We start from the raw sequence: 15,468 nt of genomic DNA, 5'->3' as shown, positions 1-15,468 counted from the left end.
TTATTTTAATGGACCACTCACCCAGAGGATGAACAAGATCTCCATCCTAAGGACAAACTCACACCTTGACTGAACAAAGTCTTGGGCAGAGGGCTCCGATGGTCACCCTGCTTTGAGAGAGAGATCAGACCCTTCCAACCCAACTCACCCCTACACTCAGATCTGGGGGCTCAAGTGCCATGGTGACTGGCCAAGAACACAAGGATGGTGAGCTGAGCCTGCTGCCTGAGGGAATACAGCCTCACACGACCATCCACCTGGCACCCGAGCAACCACCAGGAGCTCCCGGGCCACTGCCAAAAGCCTTGCAGAAGAACAACTGAGTTTGATGAGGAAAACACCCCCTGCCTACAGAGCAAAAGGAAAATAAAGGTGCAAAACCAGCTCCGATAAACGTTTAATGTGGAATAAAGTTAATAAAACCAACAAAGTTCACAGGTCCTGAGTGGAGTTTATCTAATTCAGGTTTCTTCGCCAGCGCTGACAAACATGCTGCATCTGTTTACATGCTCTTTTACTGCATTTCTGAAGCAGCACATTTAGACAGTCTCATTGTACCCGTGGTCACAAATATAAACCAGCAAAGATACTTTTAACACTGTTTAATAAAAAATGCTTCATGCGCAGGACCAGACAGCTCTGGGGGCTCTCAGACTACAAGGAGTTTAGTCCATGCACACACTTGAACTGTGCAAATGTTGGCATTAAGCAACTATTTATTGCTGTTAAAAATTGATAAAACTAATTTAAAGCTTCTCTACAGTCCAGCGGTAAGGACTCCCAAGACAATCTTCTATATATACAAGATATGTATATATACACACATACATACATTTCGGGATAAATATAATCTTGTGAACAAACATAAATGAGCATTAGAAGGTCAAGAAAACAAAAAGAGTTCAGTGAAGGAAGTGAAGGTTCAGGGAGCTACTGTAAAGAGCCAGGGAGGGAACGAAAACTGAGTTCAGAGAGAAAGGAATTTCTAGTGTTTATCAACAAACTCTGAAAGCTTACAGGGCCCAACTGTACAAAGCTCAGTCTTGCAAATCTCCTGGCATGGTGCAAAAATAATGAACAAGGAAACATGGTTATAATAATAAATTTAATATAACCCGAGTAAATCGAGAAAATGTGAACACTGCTCTTTAAATCTCCAATGCTTTTATTCTGGATTAGAGAAAAGTGTTTTTCAAGAGATGCTTTCTGGTACTTCACCAAAATGAGAAGCATCTGCCACTTCCTGAACCTGGATTACTGAAGACCACGGCTCACTGCTTAACGGAGTTAAGTTCAAATGCCATCTAAAGAAGCAATTAGAACAACTGGGGCTTCCTCCTACCTCAAAAACATTACTGTACTAAGCCCACGTTTGCGTGTCCTCAGGCCAAGGCTTCCTGATTTACAGGAGATTTCCCAGTCTGAACGATAACTGTTAATGCTGTGAACTACTTAAAACTTTGATTTTATAAGCCTATTAATTTTTGGAAGACACACAAGAAAGGGCAAGCACAAGTCATCATTTCACCTTTTCACCAGTGTATTAAAAAACAGCTTGATTAGAACAAAATGACAGTGGGTCAAGATGACATTTCCTCCTCTTCCTTACATCAATCAGGGCATGATACCAGGAGAACATTTCCAGGTGGCATTGCCACATTTCTGGAGGTTCTTAGAAGAGAAAAGTTCCTTCCTCTTCAAATGAGGTGTCCTGTTTTGACCTCATGTTAGTCTGAAGCTTGACAAGGAAACATTCCTTCACTCCAAAACAACTCTACATTTGCAGTTGAAGACCAAAACAACCACATGTGGGGGTTTAAATTTTCACCAACTTTTGTTCCTCAGCTGATCTTCTCTCATAGACATTACAAGGATTTTCTAGAACAAACACAAAGTATTTTTAGACTTTCATTTCACAAATGAGAGGAAGCCTAGCAGAAGATTAATTCTGGAAATAGTTATACAGCCACTTGGAACAAGCAGAGTGTCAAGGGAGCCATTAGTTTTTTCCATAGATAACTTGGGATTATTTTCCTAATTCCAGTTTAAAGAATAAAAAGCATAAGGTAGTGGTGTCACCGTGTGACTCGAATACAGAAAAGCACAAGTTACATTTAGGTCTCAGCATCCACACAGAGTGGACAAGCCAAATACCTGTAACCTGCTGGCAGAATGGATACTTTCACACATCAAGAGCTGGACAGGGACATTTGACATGGGATGGAGAGACAGGACACAGGGAATGGCTTCCCACTGCCAGAGGGATGGGACGTGGAGAAGGAATCCCTCCTTGTGACGGTGGGCAGGCCCTGGCACAGGGTGCCCAGATTGGCTGTGGCTGCCCCTGGACCCCTGGCAGTGCCCAAGGCCAGGCTGGACACTGGGGCTGGAAGCAGCCTGGGGCAGTGGGAGTGTCCCTGGGACAGTGGGAGTGTCCCTGCTGTGGCAGGGGTGGCACTGGATGAGCTGCAAGATCCTTCCCAACCCAAACGATCTTGTGACTCCGTTTTTACAAGGCTGAGCCATCACTGCTGCTCCTGAACATGTTCCAAGTAACTAAAAAATTTGAAGTTTAAGGTACATCACTGACATCATTCTATGAAACCTCCATGTCTACAACATTAGCTGGAGTCTTCCCTTCTGTCTGCACTGACACAGTACCAGTTTAACTTATAAATCACATTCAAATCCATCAATGGGGCGGTTTTCTCCTCTCAAAGGAAACTGCACACCAAATCATCTCCAGCCCAGACAGATGACAAAAATTTTTTTGTCTCTCAAAGAATCAGGATTTGGAAATGAAAATGTAATACTTACATGCTAGAGCGCAGTGACACGACTTGTTCATTGTGGAAGTGAAAAACAACTCCTTAATTGTTTATGCTGACAAAGAGCGCACAAAAGGACCCTGGCTGTACTTGCAGTGTTATACATCTGGATTACTGGATCATACTTCGAGTGTCAGAAGCCACATTTAAGTCAGGCTCTAAGTTAAGGAAAAAGCACTGGCTACAGTTAAGAGTCTTACCGAGGGGAACTTACCTAAAAGCTGCCAGTAAGGGAGCATAAATTGAGTCTCCATCATACACATACAAGTGGTCCCAGCTGCACTCTGTGGCAAAGTGATTGAATCGAAGCCTGAGGATTGTGTTTGGCCTGTAAAGAAAAAATAAATTAATAAAAGATTTGTAATTAGCCACTCAGCACGCAGGGCAAAAACCCTTCAATGCACTCCTCTGGTGTGACGCTCTCGTCTAGACAAGACAAAACTGAGTGACCTGGGGTAACTGTAGGTGCATTAAACATGCTCTGTGTAGTTCAGGGGTTTTCTTGGTGTGCAACTCTCCTGGTATAAAGTGAAAATTTCTTCACGGTCAGAAAACTGTCCTGTTGTGCAGAACAGATCACAGAATATCCTGAGTTGGAAGGGACCGACAAGGATCATTGAGTCCAACTCCTGCCTCTGCACAGACACCCCAACAATCCCACTCTGTGCCTGCCTTGAGACCGTGACCCTTCCCCGGGGAGCCTGGGCAGTGTCTGACCACCCCGATACCAAAACTGAGCCTCCCCTGACACAACTTCGAGCCACTCCCTTGGGTCCTGTCCTTGGCCACAGAGAGAGCAGTGTCTGCCCCTTCTCTTTGCCTCACAAGGAAGTTGCAGACTGTGATGAGGTTTCCCCTCCGTTTCCGCTTCCAGGCTGAACAAAGCAAGCGACCTCAGCCACTGCCCAAACAAGCCAAAAGCCCCTCTCCAGCTCTCCTGGAGCCCCTTCGGGGACTCTGAGCATTCCCTGGAGTTTTCCCTTCTCCAGGGGAACATTCCCAGCTCTCCCAGCCTGGCTCCAGAGCAGAGGGGCTCCAGATCCCTGGAAGCATTTCCATGACCTCCTCTGGACTCTGTCCAGCAGCTCCACGTCCTTGTGCTGCTGGCCGCAGGGCTGGGGCAGCTCTGCGGGTGGGGAATCTCCTCGGGGCACAGGGACAGTTTCCTGCTGTCCCCACTGGGGCCAGCCCATAACTGGGGGGACTTCTGGGAGCCAGCATACATGGCTGGGGCAGGTCCAGGTTTTCAACATAATATACCACTTGTTTCATGGCTAATATAAAAAGATACACCTAAAGACAATCACAGAGAAACCACAGCAGATATTCAATTTAGAGCAATGCTTGTTCCCACCCACAGCTGGAGCTGTTGAAAGGACAGACACAAGTGTCTAGGATCACCCCAACAGCATTGCCCTAGAACTCAGATGAAATCTCCGCTCATCTTAATCAAATAGATTTTTAAAATGTCAGCTTGCCATAGAGTCCTTCCTTCCCACAGGAGGGGAAGTCCTTAGGGAGTTATTCTGCAAATGACTATTTTTTCATAGGTACAACAGTCCTTTGGAAAAGAGCAGCAGGTGGAACTCAAGGATAATGTCCTGCTTAAGAAAAGGCACAAAGAGTACCTATGACTTCAGAACTGAGCAGCCTGTGGAGTCATGGGGATTTGCTTCTGCTTGACGAGCCTGACAGCTGCAGAGCAGAGAGAAACTGTCAATCAATAAAGGTTCAGACCACAAACAAAAAGGAAGAGTCTCTTTGCAACAGGCAACAACCATTAGCAGCCCTCATCTGCACAACCACATGGTCCTCAGGCTCCATGGAGCTCATCTGCCTTGTTCCACTCCTGGGAAAAATGAAAAGGACTCCCCTGGGATGAGAACACAGCACAGACACCAGCCAAGAAAAGTCGGGAACGGTGCAGAAAGGAAATGAGAATACTAAGGAACACACGGCTCATTTTGTATCTGAATTTCTCCAGTGTCTTCAGCGGCTCAGTCTGATTGTACCCTGCCCTGCTGACCCCAAAGCCCTCTGCACAATGGAATGCCAGCAACGAGGTGAGGGCACTCAGAACTGAACAGCTTTGCAGGCGCTGCTTTCCAAGTCCAGGTCTCTGGGAATTTTGAGAGCTGGGACTGTTTTCACATAGCTGCATATTTCAGCCGGTTTAATCAGCGTGATTATCTCTTTTCTGTTTATCACCATGCCCTGACAGCAGGGTATGAACACTCACAGGGGGGGAAAAGGACTCCAACGTAAACACCTGGCTACGGAATAGGGAGGAGCATTTCTGTCCTTCCAGCAAGAAAGATCTCACTTCAAACCCCACGAAGTGACGGCTCCCTAGGAAGCGTCTCAGTAGCAGTAATTATAGGCTGGAGGAGCACCTTTGGTGACATTATTGAGAATCCATGAGAAGCACTTCGCTTCTGATAAAAATATGAGTCACAGTATCCTTTAAAAACAGAAGTTAAGAGGGTTAAGCTGGCTGTGCTGGGATTGCTGAGGCTGGTTTTTCTGCTACAACGCTCTTGTGAAACATTTTGAAATGATTTGTAATTGCAAACTGTATTCCTATTACCTACACGAATTAAAAGCTGCAGCCACTTGGAGCATCCAACTTGTGCTCTTAACCAGCTCAAACAACTTAGCTCCTTATAAAGTTCATAGTGAGTGGTTGCCTCTCAATTTCATTGTTCTGGATGGTTCTATGGAGCAGCTTAGACCTCAGTTTTGAGTACCTTAGGAGCTTAAGAATTAAACTTCCTCAACTCAAATAAATGACTGAAGCAGATGCAATGAATAATTTCTCCTAAGTCATCAGACCTCCCAAACAAAGAACCAGAGTGGTCTGGGTTGGAAAGGACCTCACAATCATTCCATCCCCTGCCATGGACAGGTTGGTCCAAGCCCCATCAGTGTGTCCCTAGACACTTCCAGGGATCCAGAGGCAGCCACAGCTGCTCTGGGCATCCTGTGCCAGGGTCCCCCCACCCTCTCAGCCAGGAATTCCTGCCCAACATCCCATCCAGCCCTGTCCTCTGGCACTGGGAAGCCATTCCCTGTGTCCTGTCCCTCCAGGCCTTGGCCCCAGCCCCTCTCCAGCTCTCCTGGAGCCCCTTTGGGGACTCTGAGCATTCCCTGGAGTTTTCCCTTCTCCAGGGGAACATTCCCAGCTCTCCCAGCCTGGCTCCAGAGCAGAGGGGCTCCAGATCCCTGGGAGCATTTCCATGGCCTCCTCTGGGCTCTGTCCAGCAGCTCCACGTCCTTGTGCTGCTGGCCGCAGGGCTGGGGCAGCTCTGCGGGTGGGGAATCTCCTCGGGGCCCGGGGCAGAGTCCCCTGCCCTGCTGCCCACGCTGGGCTCAGCCCAGGGCTCGGGGGGCTCTGGGCCGGGTCGTGTCCAGCTCTCACCCAGCAGCAGCCCCGGCTCCTTCTCCCCAGGGCTGCTCTCCAGCCGTTCCCTGCCCATGCTGTGTTGGTGCTCTGGCTTGCTCCAGCCCGCTGCAGGACCTTGCACTTGGCCGTGTGGAACCTCATGAGGTTCACGCAGTCCCATGTCTCCAAGCCTGTCCAGGTCACTTTTGATGCCATTCCTCTCCTTCAGCATCTTGACCTCACCATACGGCCTGATGCTCGTCGGCAAATTTGCTAAGGATGCCTTGATCCCACTGTGCATGTCAGCAACAGATACGCTAGAAACAGGGAGAAGGCTAAGTGTCCTCTGGGACTGTAGGAAATTCTGACTCTCCAAGATGCCAAGAGGCCTCAGTTTGCAGTGTCCGGTACAAGTTCACACTCTCACACAATTCACAGACCTCTCTACCTGCAGATTCAGGGAACAAAACGGAACAAGACTGAACACACAGATGGTATCACACAGCATCGTATGTGACCACGGAAAAGCTTCAGAGACTAAACAAATGCATCTTACAGTCCTGGCACCAGCTTGGTACTATCAAAAATGCATTTCAACAAGTGAGATGCGCTGAACTCCTGCACCATCCAACAGATGACAGGACAGAATTACATATGCTACTCCTAAAAACCTGTGCAAGAAATTGCTGTAAGCAATGTAAGGATCAAATACAGAAAGGGCAGCAAAGTGAGGGGAGAGATCTGAGGGACTTCTCCCAGTTTAGAAAACCTTTGCAATAAAGGTCAGTGGTTCCTCTGAAGTCCTCACGGCTCAGTGAGTAAAGAAATATCTATAGTTCATCACTACAGAAACTGATTCTCCACGAATAAAATTTCTCTTGTTTCTCATGCTACCGAAAAATCCCATGCGTAGCGAATCCCATCATCTGACTGGCCCACTATGGTATCAGTTAACTCATAATCCTTCATTATTTACAGAAGTGCACTGATTTTCACTTACCACATGCTGTTTCAACACAAACCTCTTAATCAGAAGTCAGTTTGGAGGACTCAGTTGCACAAAAACTTATTTACCAAGAACAATTAAGTGTTGCCCTATCTAGCTTTTGGAATAGCCAGAAAGAATTGTGAGACCTAAAAATATTCAATGCAGAGAAAACTCACCCTGTAAGTCCCAATAAGGAACACAAATCCCAAGCTGCTTCCAATACTCACCTTCCTTCAATGAGCCAGGTGCATTTTGTCTTGTATTTGTAATTTCCAGGCCCATCTGTGACATACCCAGAAGGCTCAGTGAGTCTGCAAACAAAAACACAAGGACAAGCATTAGTGTCCAGTGGTTGTAAACATTCAGAAAGGATTCCCTCAATTTTGAATATCACCATTAGATTATTACTTACTTAAGAGCCACTGTAAAGAAACCAACTACAGCACAACAAAACCCAGCTGGGAGTCTCCTGTTGAACACTTTGTGCAGCCCTTCAGATGACTGTTCTTTAAGAATGGCGTCTTGAAGGACATCACTTCAAGAACAGTGGTTTCTCTATCAGATTAATGTCATGGTTCCAAACCTATATGCATGGATAAACCACCTAACAAGCAAAAGGAATTCCCCAACAGAAGCTAAAATTATTCCTGAATTACTTATTTACATAAACTGTAGCACTCTTGCATGCAGCTCAGATGAAGTCCATGGTGCAACCACTCGCTCATTCTCATTATTTGACTGTCCACGAACTCCCTGACAGCCCCCTGGAGGGAGCGCTGATCCCCAAGCCCCAGCCCTGAACAAGGCCAGGTTGGATGGGGCTTGGAGCAACCTGGTCTAAGGGAAGGTGCCCCTGCCCATGGCACAGGGTAGAATGACACGGGCTTTAAGGTCCCCTCCACCCCAATCATTCTGTGATTCTGTGTTGTTATCAACATCTGCAAACGCCGCGCAGTGCAAATTCTACACCAGCAAGAGCCAAACCACGGGATATACGTTCCTATCTCACATGAATGAGTCAAAATATGCGAGATGAGTTCTAATTGTTGAAGTACTGCAGAAGCTGCTGAAAATAAATGACAGGGAAGGATGGCAGCAAAAGGCAGCAGCACCAGAAGGTGCCCAAACACCACGTTCTGGTAGAGCACACACTGGCACCCAGAACAGGACTCCTTCCCAGAAAAGTTATAAACTCCATCATCGGCACACGGCTGGAGCAAATCACAGCCCTCTGGCAAAATTCAGCTGTCCTACTTAGAACACAGCTTTGAAACAAAACCACGCAAAATTTAAACTGGGCAAAAAGAGAAGAAAGCAAGATCAGAAGTTCCCCAAACTGGTATCTTAGAACCTTCTCTGTGCTTTCCCCCAGTGATCCGTTAATGTTAACGTCTCACTTCTAAAATATTTTGCCTGAGTCAAAAATGATTTTTCCAAACTCTTTTCCATCAAGCATTTTTAAGGTTGATCTCTGATTCAAATTAAAAAGGCAAAACCCACAGATTTTTAAAAATCACCTTCCTCCGTCTATGAATGAATTTACTGTAATACTTTTCAACCTCAGAAACTGAGCTGAAGATTTTTAACCGCCAGTTACTGAAGTTCTGCAGGAAATGGACATTCAGGCAAGTGCAGAAAAAACTCAGATTTTTGGAAGCACAAGAAGCATCTGGGCCTCTATGGAGACACAGATGTAGGTGTAAACAGAGATTAGATTTAAAAAGAATACACGCACAGAAGGTATAGATTTAGGCTGGACCTTGGGCAGGAATTGTTCCCTGGCAGGGTGTGAGGCCCTGGCACAGAGCAGCTGGGGCTGCCCCTGGATCCCAGGACACTGGGGCTCGGAGCACCTGGAATGGTGGAAGGTGTCCCTGACCATGGCAGGAGATGGAATTGGATGAGCTTTAAGATCCCTTCCAATCCAAACCATTCAATGAGTCTGTGATTTGTACTTCTTTTAAAACTTCAGCATCTTTTAAAACTCAAACCACTTACCTAGCAACCAGGAATTCACAAAACCAAATGAACCTTCCAAGTCGGAGGCAGTAACATCTAGTCTTTTTGTCTAAAAATTCATCCTTTTGAACATAATATCCACGGAAAAGCCATGAATCAAACAGTATCAACACTGGTAAAACTTTGCCTGTACCCAAGAGCAGAGATTCTGAAAAGCTGAGCAAGTCTCTCAAGCTAAAAAACTCTCTCATGCCATGTGCAAAGCTCTCAGGGAGCCTCTACTCACAGAACTCTTGCAACACTTTCCTCTGGAAACAATTACCAATTCATTCACCACAGAAATGCTACCAAGCGTGATATAAAAAATAAAATAAAATAATCCTGTTAATACTGTAGTCCCAGGCATGTCACATCACAGGAAGGAAAAAAAAAAAAAAAAAAAAAAAAAAAAAAAAAAAAGAGCATTTCAACATCAATGTAATCCAGTGAAGTTTCAGCACTGGATTTAGTTTTAAAAATACAAGTCAAACTTCTTTGATATGCCATTAGTAAAAACATACCTGTAAGTTTTTCAGACTGCTTACCAAACTTCCTGCCATTATGGGCAAATGAAAGATACTAAAAATCTGTAATAAATCAGAGTTGACATCTCTGAAAGGAAAATAAACAGGAATTAAGTTCTCACTGCCTGCACTGCCTGGCTAGAGCAGAGCAGCAGCATCTATGTTCTTGTGTAAGCATCCTCCCAGACAGAAATAAATCTTCAGCACAAAAGCAAACTGAAAATAGAATTTCATCTTTTCATACAATACAGAAAGCTCAACTGATCTCCAAGCTCCAGTAAAAAGCAAACAGCCCGCTGCTCCCCATGCCCAGTGCTGCCTGTGCCACACCAGACACGGGGCTGCGGTTGGGATGACTGCGACATACACACACCGCGTTCGGGCTTTGTCTGCAACACACGAGTAACCCCAGAAGGAAAAACATTCCAGGGATGAGGGACTCGGATACGGAAAGTTCTCCTGACACACGTCAGGCCACTCTCACACAGAAGGCTCCCACCCCACGTAGCCTGTCACCAACACCACCGGGCTCAGGGGTCCCTGGCCAGATCTGTGATGTGAGGGTCAACGAGGCCAAGGGCCAGGTCCTGCAGCTGCTCACAGCAACCCCTGCAGCTCCCGGCTGGGGCAGAGGGGCTGGGAAAGGCCCTGGGGGGATGCGACAGCGGCCGGGCAGGAGCCCAGGTGAGCCCAGGTGAGCCCAGGTGAGCCCAGGTGAGCCCAGGCGGGCAGGGGGCCAGTGGCCCCTGGGCTGTGCCAGCTCTGGGGTGGCAGCAGGGCCAGGGCAGTGTCCTTGTCCCCTGGGCTGGCCCTGCTGGGACACCTCCAGTGCTGGGGCAGCTCTGGAGAGCCCTGGAGGGGCTGGAGCGTGTCCAGGGAAGGGAAGGGAGGTGGGAAAGGGCTGGAGGATTCCTGAGGAGCTGAGAAAGGGCTGGAGAATTCCTGAGGAGCTGGGAAAGGGCTGGAGAATTCCTGAGGAGCTGGGAAAGGGGCTGGAGAATTCCTGAGGGAGCTGGGAAAGGGGCTGGAGAATTCCTGAGGAGCTGGGAAAGGGGCTGGAGAATTCCTGAGGAGCTGGGAAAGGGCTGGAGAATTCCTGAGGAGCTGGGAACGGCCTCAGGCTGGCCAGGGGAGGTCAGGGTGGATTCTGGGGAAATTAGGGAAAGGGTTGTCCAGCCCTGGCACAGCTGCCCAGGGCAGTGATGGAGCACCCCTCCCTGGAGGGATTTCACGGCCCTGCGCATGCGGCTCTTGGGGACACGGTCAGGGGTGACCCTGGCAGTGCTGGGGAACAGCTGGACTCGATGGTCTCAGAGGGCTTTCCCAACATAAATGATTCTGTGACTCTATGGCAATTTTATGACTCAGATGCAGAAATCAGACACCAGAAAACATGGAAAGGCATCAAACACCACTGGTCTTGGCTAACTCGGTGAAACATCTGGCTGCTACACAAGAAGTGCTTCTGTAGACCTGAGTGTTACATCTCCTGCTCTGCACGGAGCAGCTGCTACACCCTAGGAAAACAGTAAGTCCGGTCCTGTACTACAATACTTACAAGGCTCTAAACTACAACACCAACTTTAAAACCTCCAGGGTAGAAGAAACAACTGCAAGGATCTATCCATGAAACTCAGATTAAAAACCCCGGAAGTGTACTGCATAAATACACGTGTATACATGCATACACACACAATCCTTAAAGCCTGTTCAAACTTCACTCCTCACAACAGTGTTGTGTACACTAAAATTTTCACTGATTTCCAAGTGGACTGCAATATATAAGAACCAAAGGGAAAGAAGAGAGTTAGGGAGATGAACCCACAGCCCACATATTCCAAGAGCTCCAACCCTGAGCGCCGCCTATTCCAGCTTTCTTACAGAAAAAGACAAAAGGGAAGCAATGACAAGGACGAAGATTTAACAAAAAAGAACTTCAAAGAGAAATATTTCAAGCAAAAAGATTCTGCATCTCTAATTACCCTCCAATCATGCTAGGAGTCCCTGAAAAGCAGAAAACCAACACAAGAAAATCAGGCAGCAATCAATGGTATCTTCTGGGTAAACGGCCAAATCTGATATTGTAAATCACCCGGCAAATCCGTGGGTTTTTTAATAATATGAGTAATACTAGAAGCGTATATTTTTCAACTACCAATTAGTATGCACTAAGAAAATTCCTCCGTGGACAGGAACTGCACAACAAGGCAAAGCCTCAAAGCTGTTGACTAATTACCATCTAATAAAACTAAAGCAAGCCTCTTGCTAGTGAGTGCAAAAACCTCACAAAACATACCTCAGAATTTAGGGATTAAATAACTTTGCAGCACGAACTTCGAAGCATTGTGACATTAAAGGTACATTATTTGCTGGGAACATGGGTTTGAATATATTTCTTTTCACCAGATTAATAAAGAGAAAATGCAGCTTGCCTTTCCTCCATTGTTCACCAGAAAAGGTAAGCAGGCTGGTTTGGTTTATAAAACACAATGGTATTTAACCTCTAAGTGGTCACCACTGGATCTGAAAACAGGTCTGTATTACTTTAGACTGCAGTGACACTTGAAGGCTTACCAGCATCTTGTCTGGAGAAGTTTCACAGCCTTTTCCCTAAAAAAACCCCAAACAAATAATAGTAATAATAATAATAAACAAACAACTCCAAAACCAAACCAAACAAACCCAAAAACTAAACAAACACGCAAAAACAAACAACCAAAACCACCAAGCAAACCCAAACGCCCTTTGTCCATCCTAATTTTGAAGTTGCTAAATCTAGAGACTGATGCAAGCAGTGAGCTTTCTTCCTTTCTTCCACCTCCTTCTCAAGTCCTCAAGCACTTCATAATTAAAAGTCATTGTTTTGGGTATATTTGGAATTGAAGGAAGGGCTTCAACAAAAGAAGGGCCATACAGCCTCTTACCAGAACAAACGCTTTGTATCTTAAATTGATTGATAATTTGACTTTGTTCATGTTCTCACTAAAAGCACTGAGGTTAAAGGACACTTCCTATAAGCAATTGCTTTCATTTATAAACACGGAACAGTGATCAGGCACACTGGGGATGAGAGAAGCAGATAAAAAATCCACACAGCTATTTCATGAATTTCTAATGCAGAACATCTAAATCCCTTCTTCTGCCACCTCGGTTTCATGGCACAGGTAAAGCTGGGAAGATGGAATTAATTACAGGCCAGGTCTCAGAGATGAAGGTAATGACATTACTGCAAAATCCGCTTTGATCGGGATTTTACCTACACAGCAGCCGGCACCTCAAACAAAGACAAAGAACTACTCCAGGTGTCCAGAGAATTCTCTCCTCCTCTCTCTTTCACACACCCAGCCTCCTCAGATAGAAGTCTTCAAGGTGAGCAACCTCATGCAGAAGTCACTGCTGTAGCATGATCATGGAAAAACAAATGTTTGCAATAGGAAGGGACCTTAAAGTTCATCTCGTTCCACCCCCCTTCCACTGCCCCAGGCTGCTCCAAGCTCCAGGGTCCAGCCTGGCCTTGGACGATTCCAGGGACCCAGGGGCAGCCACAGCTGCTCTGGGCAACTGTGCCATGGCCTCACACCCTCACAGGGAAGAAATTTTTCCTCACAGTACAGATTTTTATCCTAATAATTAAAATACATAATTTTTTAAAAAATTTGAATTATAAAGAAAATTAAGATTACCTAACCTGAAGACTAAGACAACAAAAACTATGAAGGAAAAGCTGATTTCCCTCCTCCAACTCTATTTCTCCACATCAGAAGTATTGAAAAAAACCCCAGAACTGTGCTGGATCCCAAATGCCACCAGCACTTCCCCACTGCTTCAAAGCCGTCGTTTACAGACACTGCCTTGCCATCCTGCCTGGTTTGCCACACCAGAAATGCGCTGGAGCTCCTCTTGTTGGTGCCTCTAAGTTTTTAATTCAAACTGAAAACATCCCAGATGCAGGTCCTTGCATATTCTCCTATTTCTCTATTCCCAGCCTCATCCCAGAGACCACAAAGCAGCATTTATTCACTGCATAACCTCAGCTTTATCTCTGCTGAACCAACCAGCCAAGCTGCACTGTAAATGTCAACATTACTGAGATCCCTTCCTACAGATTTTTCCCCCATTTAAACTTACTGGCTAAAAACAAAAAATAAAAGATACTATTATTATTATTATTACTATTATTACACTGAAGGGATGTGTTCTTCACACAAGCAGCACACTTTGTGCTGTTCGTCAGCACATTTTTCCGTGGCATTGTTCTATTGTCTCTGTATTATCTTTGATCTCTGCTTTCACACTGCAGGAACTCCAATCTTCGCACCACTATTTCTTTGACCACTAGTGCCTGTATTTCATGCAGAAACGTTGAGGCCCCATGACTAGAGGCCAATTCATGAGGTCCCCCTGAAGGCCACCCACACGCCCACTGGTCCCTGAGACACCAGCCATGCAGATGGTGGACACCACAACAGCTGGCCATTAATCTCACCCAACAGCTGCACTCTGCTTTCCCCATCTGTCCCCAAATCCACTTACTGGATCTTGGCCTGGTTCTCTGAAATAAGGATCATTTAGCTGAAAGTGGTTGCAATGCCCAGAAAAACAGGAGTCTCATCCTTGGCTGACGGTCCTAAAATGCTCCTGGGGTTTATGGTACAGGGTTGTCTTATTCACACCAGGCAGGAGGAGACAACAGAGCACAGTGGAAGCAAATGCATCTCACAGATCATACATCATCTCAGTGCAGACCTAAGAGAATATATCAATCCCTCTCTTTCCCTGGCACACAATGAACCCCTAAAACCTCGGGGCAAGAGCCCTTGCAAGTGTCTTACCCCCAGACTTAACCCCCTGCAAGACAAAAGGCCAAAGAGACCACATTATTGCAATGGTCAAAGAGAAACATCAAAGGCTCACGCACACAAGGTCTCTAAGATGATTTTTCATCCCTTTCTCAAAATGAGAAATATTTCATTATTCAATGGATCTCAAGCACTTGTACAATCATTTAAGTTTCAGTACAGCACACCTGTGGCCCTCGTAAATAAAGCCTCAGAATTCAAAGTCTTTAAAGCCCACATGCTCAGAACCGACAGACATCAATCTTCTCCTCCAGTTGGAGAGCCCTTCACTTTGATAAGCTTTCAAGCTGTCAGGCCTACATTTAAGACCAGGAGAAGCATTCACTGGCAGAACATGTGCTCTGTTGTGAATGAAAAGAGGTTAGGCAACTGACTTAACCTTCAGGCCAGCAGGAGTCAGAAGAAGTGGAGTTTAAGGCCACCCCGTGGAGCAGAGGACCGTGGTCCTGCTGCACTTTCTCAAATGCAAACCCACCAACTTTCTATGAGAAACGTAAAGGCAGCAGCAGCAATCCCTTCTGCTTTCCAGTGCTGTATATGAAACTGCTGTCCTGAACACTAAACCCCAGAATAATCCATTGAACTCTCAAGAAGCCCATTTAGACTCTGATTTAGCTCCAAACTTGCCACCTCCATCACTGCTGATTTTCAGGCCAAACGCAGAGCTCAGAATTTGGGAGCCACATTTACAGAAAAGCACAAGCCAAAGATCAGTCAGTGTTGCAACAAAAATTAAAATATTGAGACATTCTATAAATAAACATCACAGCCTGACCCACTTTCCCAAGGGGGATAGAAATAATTCCTTTTATTTTCTTCCTGACATTCAAAAATTTTAAGCTACTACATAACAGTGTTACCTGCTGGGAAAACTGATCCCTTAAAAGAT

At 45.9% G+C, this 15,468-nt stretch overlaps 1 protein-coding gene across 1 annotated transcript in view; it reads right to left on the bottom strand.

Moving 5' to 3' along the window:
- Positions 1 to 15,468, bottom strand: part of ATRN (attractin) — a 148,309-nt gene that overhangs the window by 107,033 nt on the left and 25,808 nt on the right. Inside the window, exons 2-3 of the mRNA XM_066185099.1 lie at positions 7,426 to 7,509; positions 3,043 to 3,156 (exon numbers count right to left, since the gene is read on the bottom strand). Coding sequence (XP_066041196.1) covers positions 3,043 to 3,156; positions 7,426 to 7,509 — 198 coding nt within the window. The remainder of the gene's footprint in view (positions 1 to 3,042; positions 3,157 to 7,425; positions 7,510 to 15,468) is intronic.

The sequence above is a fragment of the Chamaea fasciata genome, unplaced genomic scaffold (assembly GCF_029207755.1).
Source record: "Chamaea fasciata isolate MVZ Bird 193981 ecotype frontalis unplaced genomic scaffold, bChaFas1.0.hap1 SCAF_6, whole genome shotgun sequence".
NCBI classification, from domain to species: domain Eukaryota; kingdom Metazoa; phylum Chordata; class Aves; order Passeriformes; family Sylviidae; genus Chamaea; species Chamaea fasciata.
Note: the sequence above shows the minus strand (reverse complement) of the source record. Positions and strands in the feature narration are given on the sequence as shown.